The sequence below is a fragment of the Podarcis tiliguerta genome (genome assembly GCF_965153285.1).
Source record: "Podarcis tiliguerta genome assembly, chromosome: 1".
NCBI classification, from domain to species: Eukaryota; Metazoa; Chordata; class Lepidosauria; order Squamata; family Lacertidae; genus Podarcis; species Podarcis tiliguerta.
Window position 1 is genome coordinate 8,131,810 of NC_139534.1, and position 12,791 is coordinate 8,144,600.

The following is a 12,791-nucleotide window of genomic DNA, read 5'->3' on the forward strand; positions in this document are numbered from 1 at the left end:
TTCTTCTTCTTCTTCTTCTTCTTCTTCTGGGGAGAATTTCACATTTTACAGCAAATGTCCTGGATTTGTTTTTTGTTTTTTTAAAGGTTCCTTGGTGAGCCATGGGCACACTGAGAGCCAATGTGGTGTAGAGGTTAAGAGCGGTAGACTAGTAATCTGGTGAACCGGGTTTGCGTCTCCGCTCCTCCACATGCAGCTGCTGGGTGACCTTGGGCTAGTCAGACTTCTCTGAAGTCTCTCAGCCCCACTCACCTCACAGAGTGTTTGTTGTGGGGGAGGAAGGGAAAGGAGGTTGTGAGCCGCTTTGAGATGCCTTTGTGTGCTGGTCCTGTGGGTTAACCATGCGGCGAGGTCTGAGTCCAGTCCGAGGTCAAGGATGCAGTATGGAGGCTGTCCGTCGAAGCTTTAGCTGGATCCAAGGCAGGGAGTCGGCTGAGGTCAGGAGCTCAAGCAGAAGAGCAGGGTGCAGGCAGGAACACGCTACCAACAATGTTGCTCTCGCAACCTGGGACTGGGGCTGGCTGGCTTTTATCTGCCCCGAGGCATAGGGTGGCCCTGGTCCACAGGTGACTCGCCTCTCCTGGCCTGGAGGTGAGCACTCCTCCTGCAGGAACTTAGTTCCCCCGCTTCTCTGCCCTGAGCCTCTGCAGCTCAGGAGAGGCTGGAGGGTTACCGGACCCAGAGGCAACCTCACTTCCCCCCTGACGGGGCTGAGAGTGGAGCACCTGCAGGCAATGGGTCCTCCATCACCTCAGGAGCCAGAGCAGGCTCAGTTGATGCCTGCATGTGAGGATCCAGCACAGGTGAGGACCCTCCAGGCTCAAGCCCCAGCCCCGGCTCAGCTGGTTCTGGAGGCGAGGAATCCTGTGCAGGCTGGGATTCCTCAGCTTCAGCCTCCGAGTCCGAATCCCAGGCCATCACACTTTGGGTAGTGATAAAGCGGGATATCAAATCCAAACTCTTCTTCTTCTTCTTCTGGCTCAGCGGAGGAGCAAGCCAATCAGGCACCTGGGCAGGTGCGTCCAGGGGTGGGGCCAGCCACTCAGGGGCAGGACGCTACGCAGGGCCCCCGAGGGGTCTGCCTGCCTCCTCCCACTCAGCCTCCCAGCTGGGGAGAAGACAGCAGGTGGATGGTCAGGGGCAGTGCACAGCCTGCAGGCGCCCAAGCCACCATGTCACCCCCTCAGTGGTGACACCCAAGGCGCACCACCCCCACTGCCCCCCTTCCTTCACCCCTGTTCTGGCTCTGGCACTTCAGTGGCCAAGGGGCTATTGGGCAACTGCCCTAAAAAAACGCAACAACTTTTTATGTCCAGATTTTTACCTCTTGAAATATGGCAACCCTAGCCACTAGTAAAATGGAACTCTGCCCCAAACTGCAATGAGCTCCAGACTTCCCATAGCCGTTTTTGCTATAGCGAAAAAACAACAGGTGAGATTCTACCCTCTAGGTCCCTTCCGTACTACATTGTTTTCTAAAAATCTCTATGTTACTCTTCCTTACAATATTCACAATGGTGAAGGGAGAGGGATGGACAGATCCCGGGGGATCTCAAGAACAGCGCATCATGAAGCAGGCAAAATATAGCACTGTTGCACTTTTATACCAAAGTTGTATCCTTTGACAACTTACACTGTCCTTAAGATTACACACACACACACACACACACACACACACCTCAGCGCCTAGGACTTGCCAATCGTCAGGTCGGCAGTTCAAATCCCCGCGGCGGGGTGCGCTCCCGTTGCTCGGTCCCAGCGCCTGCCAACCGAGCAGTTCGAAAGCATGCCAAAAAGTGCAAGTAGATAAATAGGGACCGCTTACTAGCGGGAAGGTAAACGGTGTTTCCGTGTGCTGCGCTGGCTCGCCAGATGCAGCTTTGTCACGCTGGCCACGTGACCCGGACGTGTCTCCGGACAGCGCTGGCCTCCGGCCTCTTAAGTGAGATGGGCGCACAACCCTAGAGTCGGACATGACTGGCCCGTACGGGCAGGGGTACCTTTACCTTTACCTTTACTTTAAAACAGCAAAAGCAGAATGTAGACTTGACTAAGGAGTTTGTCTAGAAAGGCGAGAAATCAGCCTGAAGTTCTTGCAAGTCCTCCTGTGTGACAGCCTGAGAAAGAAGGAATGAAGAAGCAGGAAAGTACATGGGAAACCTGCAAAGACTTGAAAGCAAAGTTTCTTTTCCTTAACAAGGTTTTTGGGTTTTTTTATTTAAAAAAATGATATAAATAGAAGGCAGCCTCCTAGAGCCTCCAACTTAATGTTATTTTTTTAATAATTTATATGGCAGTTCTATTTATAGTTGCACACTTTTATAAAGTTTGATTCTTTCATTGTGTGTGTGTGTGTGTGTAATTTTTACATCACACACATAAACACACACACACACTGCTCTGTCTCTTTCAAAGTTCAAGCTCTTAGTCTCCAGTTCTTTCCTTTCCATCAAAAACAAGTCGGAAGCTTGACTGTGATTTGCTCCACAAATATAGGTCATCTTATTATCAAAGTACATTAATGAGTTAGAAGGCTATACTCCCCTATGATGTGCTGGCCTAACTCGTTAACATTAATGAGATTTATGCATGTATGCTAAGAAAAGAATAGAACCCTAATTAAACAAATAAACCTTTAGCAATGTGTACATGAGCATTTTTAATATGAAAATATTCCTCCTGTCTTTGCTTTTGACAAACACTAAGCACAACTAAGGACTAATCAAAATTTAGGGGGAGGGGAGAAGGCGAAGGTGTCATAAAGCAGCCAGTATATTTTTTTAACGATGTGACAAATGGGCCATGCATATGTTCTCAGATTAATTATTGCACCCATCCCCTTTGCCTGCAATAACTAAAAACACGGTAGTTTTATTTAACAACTGACAGTTTTGTACAGTAGATATAAATCAGGCGAGAAAAATTAAAAATGAAGGCCTCACAAAACCTTTTAAACAGCTTTTGTTTATAATTTAGTCCTCCCTTTGCAGTACCAATGTATGCATTTATTCCCATCACTTTCCCACCTACATTAAGTGGTACTAAAAACACTAATGCACCACTGGATTCAGGAAAAAAATGAGTACACACACACACACACACACACACAAACACATGAATACATGCAAAGATTAAAAAACGCACCACACTTTTGTGAGTGGATCCTTTTCTGGACATGATTGGTTCATGCACACATGTATTGGCCAATGGTTCCCAGTTTGGGATCCCAGCATCTATTTATTTATTTTTCTTTATAGAAGTATGGCTAAACCACCATGTTATAAAATATCAGAGTGGTACACAGCAATACGTCTAAAATGAAACATAAATTTGTTGTTTGTGTAAATTTATGTTTCATGTACAAAAAATATCTCAAGGATTACTGTAATAATATGTAATAGTCAGTGCCTGGCTTTGAATGACTTCTGTGGTATGATTGATAATTACAAGAGAATACAATACTGATGAAAATTAGCATAAGAAAATAAAAATAAATAGTGCGCAAGATAGACTAAGTGGTAGATACATGAGGGGGTGGCAGGAAATCGCTAGAAACTTAAGAAGAACTTATTGTGATGTGATGTAACATATAATACCATTTTGTTTCCTTTCTTTTGGACAACCCTTTTGTTTGTTACTTCTTTTTAAGCTCAATAAACCATTATAGGGGGGAAAACAAAACGATTAAAACCAGTACAAAATAATCATTAAAATGACTGGGCCAATAATGAATGCTTTACACAGAGGTGTAGGTCTACTGACATACAAAAAGTCTTCAAGAGATGCCTGAATGTTAGCAGTAAGGTTGGTCTTCTGAATCCTTGCTGGAAGAATATTCCTCAACATGGGACCAGCGACACCGAATACCTGACTTCATGTTATGCTCTGTAACATGGGGAACACCTAGCAGCACTGCTCAAGGTGGTCTCAGTGATCGAGCAGGTATATAAGGCTCAGGGGTTCCTTAGGTTATCCTGGAATCAAGCTGTTCAGAGCTTTGACTATCAACACAAACCTGGCTAGGCAAGCATGACTTGAATTTGGATGAACGCTGGTGGTGCTGTGGTCTAAACCACTGAGCCTCTGGGCTTGCCGATCAAAAGGTCGGCAATTCGAATTCCCGCGACGGTGTGAGCTCCCGTTGCTCAGTCCCAGCTCCTGCCAACCTAGCAGTTCGAAAGCATGTCAAAAAGTGCAAGTAGGTAAATAGGTACCGCTCTGGCGGGAGGGTAAACAGCGTTTCCATGCGCTGCTCTGGTTTCACCACAGGTGGCTTAGTCATGCTGGCCACATGGCCCGGAAAAACTGTCTGCGGACAAATGCCGGCTCCCTTGGCCAGTAAAGCGAGATTAGCGCCACAACCACAGAGTTGTCTGCAACTGGACTTAACTGTCGGGGGGTCCTTTACCTTTTTATGTCTTCTTCTTTGGCGATCACTCGTAGCCGTGTAAGATTGTTTTCCATAAACACGGTTTTAACAATGAGTCTGTAAGTGACTATGGAGGCCAATTCTGGACCCACACGTCCTTCCACAGTGGGGACATGGGTTTCCGGGTGGGAGTTGATCACGGTGTGGATTTGCCAAGCGTGCCTTCCTCTTAGCACATTTCTCCCTTGCGTCCTGAGTTTGAGTGTCTTCAAAGCCCACAACACCTTTGGTAAAGGCTCTTCTCCAGTTGGAGCGCTCGCAGGCAAGTATTTCCCAATTGTTGGTGTTCACACTACATTTTTTAAGATTTGCCTTGAGGCAGTCTTTAAACCTCTTTTGTTGACCACCAGCATTACGCTTTCCATTTTTAAGTTCAGAATAGAGTAGTTGCTTTGGAAGACAATAATAGGCATCCGCACAACATGACCAGTCCAATGAAGCTGATGTTGAAGAATCACTGGTGACCACCCATATGTATCACCCATATGAAGGGAGTGGGGAACTTAATATTGAGGGCAGGGACAGGTACTGCGGACAGCATATCCAGTGGCGACTGGCACACTTCCAAAGAAACAACGGCATCAATGACCTGTGACAATGTGCTAAGGCACACAAAGGTACACACACAAAGAACCGCAAAAACCAGCTCACGGCTGCTGCGTCCCTCTTGGCTGAGGGCTGTAAAAGCAGGGGGTTAGTTTAAGCCAAAGGATGACTATTATTCTACCTTACTATTACAGAGGCAACACCGCTGGCCATAAAAAGGTAAGAGGTGAAAAAAGGGATTTCATTTGATAATGAAAATGTTTCTTCTCTTCAAACTGAAATGGGGGGGGGGGGGAATCAGGCGCTTAGCTCAAAACAACACTAGCAAATCATTTAGACAAACAACAGCTACTACCTTCACACCCTGAAAGGGAAAGTAAACACAGTGGTACCTCAGGTTACATACGCTTCAGGTTACATACGCTTCAGGTTACAGATCCTCTAACCCAGAAATAGTGCTTCAGGTTAAGAACTTTGCTTCGGTATGAGAACAGAAATCGTGCTCCGGCGGCACGGCGGCAGCAGGAGGCCCCATTAGCGAAAGTGGTGCTTCAGGTTAAGAACAGTTTCAGGTTAAGAACGGACCTCCGGAACGAATTAAGTACTTAACCTGAGGTACCACTGTACTCTAAGATTAATTGTGAGTAGGAAAATGTAATATTTCCAAAGAAGAAAAGATCGGGTACAATTCATATTAGACACTATATTAATTGTTCCTGCACACTTAACTGAGTAACACTTAACTGAAAACTGTTTTCCACTGAGATACCCCTCTGCTATGCATCAGGGCTGTTTATCAATGCTGCCCCAGAAGAGCCACCATCGCCACGAACATATTCAGGCTAATTCAATTGTGGAAAGAGAGACGGTGCTACGCTAATGGCATTTCGAATATACTATGGAAACATAATATGAGGTCTGGAGCCCTGCATTACACATACATGGCTTTCCTTCTTTTCTCCGCCGAATATGCCAGATATACAGTTGGGCTGTACTTTATAAAACCCAAACATCATGACTCCAGCCTATTGGCTGCCTATAGGGAGCTAGCTATTAAAAATTTCATTGGTATGGCTGCAGTCCATTAGCTAACTTACCTCCATACCCATAAAAAGTGAAGGGTAAACCCAGGATTTTTACAACCACTATCTGGAAAAGGTAATAGCAGGGCTACAGTCACATTACATTTATTATACACCATGACTCTAACAACTGCTCTGGGATCAGGCCACAGAGCAACAGTGCACCGTGACAGATGCCGTTTTCTCTCGGTGATTTAAAAGGTCTAGCTTTTATTTAACTTAATTTAAAAAAATGAAGTCAAAGCTTTGGCTTTGCAGTAAGGGAAACACACAGGCTGAGATGATTTCAGGTCAGGCAACTAGACTAACTAGGCCACAAATTAAGAACTTAATACCCATCATCCAATTCAGCAAACTCGAGAATATGCTCTCACATAATACCCTTTTGGATGAGCAAGCACTGCGTTAAGCGCAGTTAAGTACTCAGAAAGTGACAAACGGATTACCGTCTTCACACTGACCCAAATTGCGTCGAATGGGGTTGTCATAAGAATTGGGAGATTAAAGTTCCTGCTTTGCTAAGTAGAAACACAACATGCATTTTACATGGTTGTCACAGCGTGATTTGTATAATGGTGTTTCGAGGTGGGGGGACGGCGACACACCACACATTCAGGTTCACAAAAGCTGCAAAAACTTTTAGCAAGGAAGCAAAATCTATTTCAAAGCAGCGTCCAGAGCCTGTAACTCCACTCATTTGTAAGACTCTAGAAACCTGATAAGCTGGGGCTGCCATATTTCAAAAAGTGGTTTTTGTGTGTGTGCCAAAGTCATTGAGCACAGTCGCAGGAAACACCTCTAATCATAGCTGTCAACCGTCCCTTATTTGGCAGGAAAGTCCCTTATCCCAGAGCCGTGTCCCGCTGCTGTCCCTTATAGATGATGTCCCTTAAATTTCCCGAGTTTCAAAGGAAGCAGCTCCTCTCCCTCCCTCCCTGCCGGCCAGGGAGGAGGGAGGCTCCAACTGTGTTGCTTGGCTGCGTTGCTCACCCAATAAGGAGTCTAAGAACGACTGGGGGGTGGAGTTTGCATGCTTTGTGCTGATCAAATCGGCTGGTTTGCCTGGGGACTCGCCTTTGCTCAGCGCTTCCCAGCAGAGAGGTGACTGTGGTTTTCCTTGCTGCATCCCCTTTGCCGGGTTGCTGCGCTGTGGGAACCACTGCTTGAGGCTTCATTTGGCTGCTGGTCGACTAAAATCCCTTATTTTGGCTGCTGATCCCTTCTTTTCGAGGCTGCTGGTCCCTTATTTTCAAATCTGTAAGTTGACAGCTATGCCTCCAACTGTCTGGGTTACCCTAAAGGCTTGAGCCCCTTCTCTCTGTGCATTTTCAAAGTCATCATGTTTGCTTTTATCAGTGGTTGGAGCCATCTGAAGCACCACATTGCCTTTTTTGTACTTAACATGCAGGGCTTTTTTTCCCAACCGGAAATCAGTTCTGGCACCTCTCAGATGGGCGCCATTCTAAGAGGGAGGCATTCATAGTGAGTTCCGGCACCTCATCTTCTAGCAAAACAGCGCTGTTGACATGTAAAATGTGGATCACAGCTGACCATTCAGAAAGAATAAATCATGCCAGAGGCTTAAGGGGCGCAAGTGAGCAGAGTTATAAGCAGATACTGGAGACAAAAATTTGATCAGCTCACAAATAAAGCTGGAGAGAAATGAATCAACTAAATGTCCAGAGCTGCAGAAGAAGCAGAGTGTTCGTAACACAAAACCCAGAGAGCATCTGTGCAGTAATCTCCAGTACTTTCTCTACACCCTGGGTCACCAGATGAAACCTAGCACAATGCTCCAAGTGGGAGAACATTGTCTTATGGTCATGCTCATGGCCATGCGCAGATTGCCTACAATGCCCCAAAGAAAGGCAGAGAATCAGCTCGATGCTTCGCAGTGGGAGGAACAGTGGGAGGAAATGAAATGCTCACCCAGAAAGCAGAATACAGGAGAGATTTAGAAACACAAACTCCATGTCTGAAATGCTGAGCATTTTATACAGCAAGCATGCCCATTCACATAGAACAGACATGATCAACTGGTCGACCGCAATCGACAGGTAGATCCCCGGGTGATCCTGGTAGATCGTGGTGGATCACGGGATCCTTATTGATCGCTTGGGGGGGGGACAGGGAAGGAATGTTTCCCCCTCACCCCTCTCTATGTTGCATTATATGGGCAGTTGTTTGCTGAAGTTGACTGTGGATATGATGATTGTCTATTTCGCTGCATGTGTGTGTTTGATATTGATTTTGCAGTTAGCGAAGTATGGCGTTTCCCCTTTATAAAAGTTCAACAACTCTTGTCCACGGGTGTATGAAGTAGGGGGCGGAGGGGGTGGGCTGACCTGGGTGCCACTCAGGGGGGTGTCAAAATGGCCCCTGCCTCCCTCCAGCTGTAGAGCAGCCAAGGCACATGCAGTCCATATGGCCCCACCCTGGGTGCCGGAGAGGGTTCCTCCGCCACTGCTCTAGTCTCTCCTCCCTCCAAAAACAAAAAGCTCAACAACTTTGGTCAGTCCTCCCCCCCAAAAAAGCTCAACAACCTCTCCTTCCACACACCCATGTTCCTCCTCCCTCCAATGACAATGGGTAGATCACTGCCAGTTGTTTTTTTTATACTGGGAGTAGATTGCAGTCTCTTGGGAGTTGGACGTGACTGACATAGAAGAACTACTGGGAATTAAGGCAATCAATTCCCCCCCCCCTTCCTATTATAACGTCACTGGGTCCCTAACTCAAGAAGGTCCTTAACTCTGTGTGTGCGTGCATTTCAGGGTTGCAGAATGGTTGGTTTTACAAAAGGGACACTTCGGATCCTAGCCTTTCTGCATGGAAGTGCAACTGTATAGAACATCGTTGGTAATGTTCTTCCAGGATGAAGGGCACACTCATAAAAGGAAGGTATTTAGCGGCAAACATGTAGCCTGAAGACCTGTGTGAAACCAACTCCTTAAGGACGCACCCTATGCAACCTTTTCCTAGATGCAAAAAACATCCATCATCTTTGGCAGATGCCGCCTTTTCCTTTCATGTCAAATTAGAGAATGCACATTCCTCTTTGAGGTTCCCTGCGCCCTTAGATCTTATAGTAGTGCTTAGCTATGATCTCCTCCTCTTTCTACAGATATATGACACATTATTTTCCATGATGGCAATGAATCCACAGAACACCATCTCAAGAGAAGCGCACAAAAGCTCCGGTCTTACAGACTTTTAGGCATTTATTATTATTTCGCCAAACCATATTTGGCTATATGTAGTTTATCCTATGTAGTTAAACAGCTTTGTTTGTTGTGACTTGGCTTTTTTTTAAAAAAACAGAAAGAAAGTTAGGAAACGAACTTTATCGAAAGAATTAAGAGGCCTGTGTTGCAAACGCGCATTCCTGGTTTCAAGTTTAATTGCTGAATATAGGAAACGAGCAATCAAAGTGGCCTTTTGTCAATAGCAAAAGTGGTTCAATGTGGTTCAGTGGATACTGTGCTTGGCTTGTAGAAGAAAGACTATCAGTTACAATCTGTCTGGGGAAAGCTCTCCTTCCCTGAATGCAAAATGATTTCAGGTTTAATCCCTGCCATCTAGATAAACATCAGGCAATACTTCTATTAGATGTTTAGCGCAGAGAACGCTGAACGTGAAGGACCAAGCATCTGAATATTTTCCTAACTTGAGTCGGCGGCAATAAAGAAAGAAATATACATCTAGCATAATATTAATTGATGGAGAGAGAAAAATGTATTTTACCTCAACATGGCACCCAAACCTTTCTTCTTTGTTTTTCTTTCTGGGTCTTCGTTTTCTTCCTTCTTTTCCTTTTCTTTCGCTTTAGATTTGAGCTTCAGATTTGCTTTTTTATTCTTATCTTTCATTTTTTCTTTTGCCTTCTTGTGTTTCTTCGCCTTGGCTTCCACATCCTCTAACTCAACCTTCATGTGAAGGGCTGATTCAAAGTTATGAGCTTCCTGATCCGAGAGAGAGCTTTTATCAGACGGACCATCTGCAGGAGGAGAAGGATAATCAATAAGTACAAACAAGAGGTGTTTATGACGAACACAGGGAAATTGCAGGGTTGTTGTCCATGTGTGGTGTCCTATAATATACGTTCACTGAATTAAAAGGGCTACAAACATAGCCAGTTAATTTCAGTCAGATTTTGTTGCAAATTAAGAAAAGACTCATTATGGGTTCTTATTTCCTAGTTATTCCATTTGATAACAGGTAGATAGGGAAACACACTGTTGGTATGCATTCTAGGCTTGTTGACCCTTCCCAGGTTTAAAAATACAGTTGTACCTTGGTTTTTGAACAGCCTAGTTCTCAAACGTTTTGGCTCCCGAACGATCGAAGTGACTGGTCCGGTTTTCGAACATTATTTTGGAAGCCGAACATCCGACAGGGCTTCTGCGGCTTCCAATAGGCTGCAGGAGCTTCCTGCAGCCAATCAGAAGCCATGCTTTGGTTTTCGAACACTTTGGAAGTCGAACGGACTTCCGGAACGGATTCCGTTCGACTTCCAAAGTACGACTGTACAGATATACTTCCTTCTGGAACACCCACAGTCACGGATTATTTCAGTGACGGAGAGCATAACTAAACCTCAATATTTATGAGTCCACATTTTGTGTATGCAACCGGACCAAGTTATTTGGCAGCTTTCCAAAATTCCTGGTTGGGTATTGCAACGTACGGTTTTTGTCTGGTGGGCTGCGTCTCACAGCTAGGTGGTCTAAGGCAGAAAGCGCCCCCCACCCCTTACTTATGTCCGTCCTGTTCCCCACAGGTGAAGAAAGGGAACAAAGGAAAACAAAGAAATATACATAAAAATCAAAAATAAATGGGAACATGGGTGGTGTCCAAGGGAAAATGGAGGGGACATGTACACAAACGCTGTGGAAAGCCATCCATTCAGGTTGTGTAAGCTGCTTGGGACATATTGAGCTGCCTGGGTCGGCTGAGGCTGAGGCAACAGGCACCCCCTAAATTATAGCCATGGCTCGAGAGACGCTGTTTATTTATGAGGGTTTTTCACCATATGCTCCAGGGTGGACCAAAGCAATGGAACCCTGTGGAGGCCGGTCTACTAGGACAGGTAGGGCACTGCCAATCCTAAACCCCCAAAGGATGCTTAGGGTCACAGCCTCCAGGAACCCCCAGAGTAACATTTGTAGACTCCCTATGCATTGTTAGTCACTTGCAAACCTGTCCTAACCCTTGCACTTCACTACTCTCATGGGTGGAATCTACTTTCCCTACAGAGGAAAGGACAACTCAATTTCACAGGCTCCACGGCCTGTGAAACTGACTACAGTGGTACCTCAGGTTAAGTACTTAATTCGTTCCGGAGGTCTGTTCTTAACCTGAAACTGTTCTTAACCTGAAGCACCACTTTAGCTAATGGGCAATCCTGCTGCTCCGTGCCACCAGAGCCCGATTTCTGTTCTTATCCTGAAGCAAAGTTCTTAACCTGAAGCAATATTTCTGGGTTAGTGGAGTGTGTAACCTGAAGAGCATGATACCTGAAGCATATGTAACCCGAGGTACCACTGTATATTAAACCGGGCAAAGTCTCCAAAAAATGGAGAAGGGAAGGAAAGATGGAGAGAAAGAAGGTGATGACCTCCCTGCGGACCTTCTTCCCAGGAAAGGCGCCAGAAGGGGGTGTCCTGGCCTGCATCTTCACCAGACCACTGTCTTCCCATACCAATAGCATGATATGATGGCCTTTGCTGAGGAATTGCCCCCCTCCCCAACTCCACATAGAGGCAGGAACGGCAAGGAACCATCCACCAGCGCTGGCCAAGTCACAGCATTTGAATAGCTCTTGGTGACTGCTGATTGGCTGCAAGTCAGTAGCAAGTTCCTCCCTCTCATGCGCACATTCTGGTCCATGTTCTGCCTCTGCTTTAGCCTATGCCATAGTTCACTCTGAGGAAATGAGATGAAATCCTGTTGCTGGTGAGCAGTAGAGGAAATCAAGTGCTGGCTGGAGGAGCAATACTTGTTGCAGACCCCTTGGGGTGATTCTGTGTCTCCCCAGGAGTTGGAAACCACAGGTTGGAAACCACCGACCTAAATTATCTTTTCCACGATCTGGTCAGCTTAGTCAGGACCCACAAGAACGTACACTGGATTTAGGTCTTCGTTCAAAGCTCTTAAGAATTTCAGCTCAAGTTGGGAGGAAACAGACGCTCTTGTGCACTGAAATGGAAACTTTCTGAAGCAGAAAATAGAAGTAAAAAATACCTTCTGCCATATCTTCAGGTCCGTCATAAGATTTGTCAATAGCAGCTCGAAAACTCTCATTGCATCCTCTGCCACGAACCATGTGAGGCCTGGGCCTATAGAAAGGAAGCTCGTTCTTTTTCACTTCAGCAACAGCAGTCTGAAGACTCTCTAGGGAGCTTGACTTCTTTAAACCCAGGGTGGGACCAATATCCTTTCCAGAAGACGCTGAAAAAAGAGAGCGAGAAATATTTGACTACTTGGTGTTGGGTTGAAATAAACGACAGACGAGTGACAAGTGTCATATGGGAGGCATCTGCCAAGCATGTCTCGGAGAGTCCCTTTTATTGAATATTACAGCATTGCCACATATGTGCTTGTTGCTGATTGGTTAACACAAATCATATGCAAGGGTTGCATATAGGCATTAATCATCAATAGATTAAAGGTTGGGAAAGGGAACACAGAATTGGAGAGGTATGAAAACCTCCTTGTTAAACTATTACTAGTGA

The 12,791-nt window shown here is 45.6% G+C and overlaps 1 protein-coding gene and 1 long non-coding RNA gene across 3 annotated transcripts in view; one reads left to right on the forward strand and one right to left on the reverse strand.

Annotated features, from left to right (window-relative positions):
* The window catches only part of PARD3B (par-3 family cell polarity regulator beta), a 588,896-nt gene that overhangs the window by 248,097 nt on the left and 328,008 nt on the right, over positions 1 to 12,791 (reverse strand). For both annotated transcript variants that reach the window (XM_083400643.1, XM_083400642.1), the window contains 2 exons: positions 12,301 to 12,507; positions 9,802 to 10,054 (listed from right to left, as the gene is read on the reverse strand). In XM_083400643.1, the coding sequence (XP_083256769.1) occupies positions 9,802 to 10,054; positions 12,301 to 12,507 (460 nt within the window). The remainder of the gene's footprint in view (positions 1 to 9,801; positions 10,055 to 12,300; positions 12,508 to 12,791) is intronic.
* Positions 1 to 12,791, forward strand: part of LOC310659675 — a 233,052-nt gene that overhangs the window by 160,319 nt on the left and 59,942 nt on the right. The gene's annotated exons all lie outside the window — the stretch shown is intronic.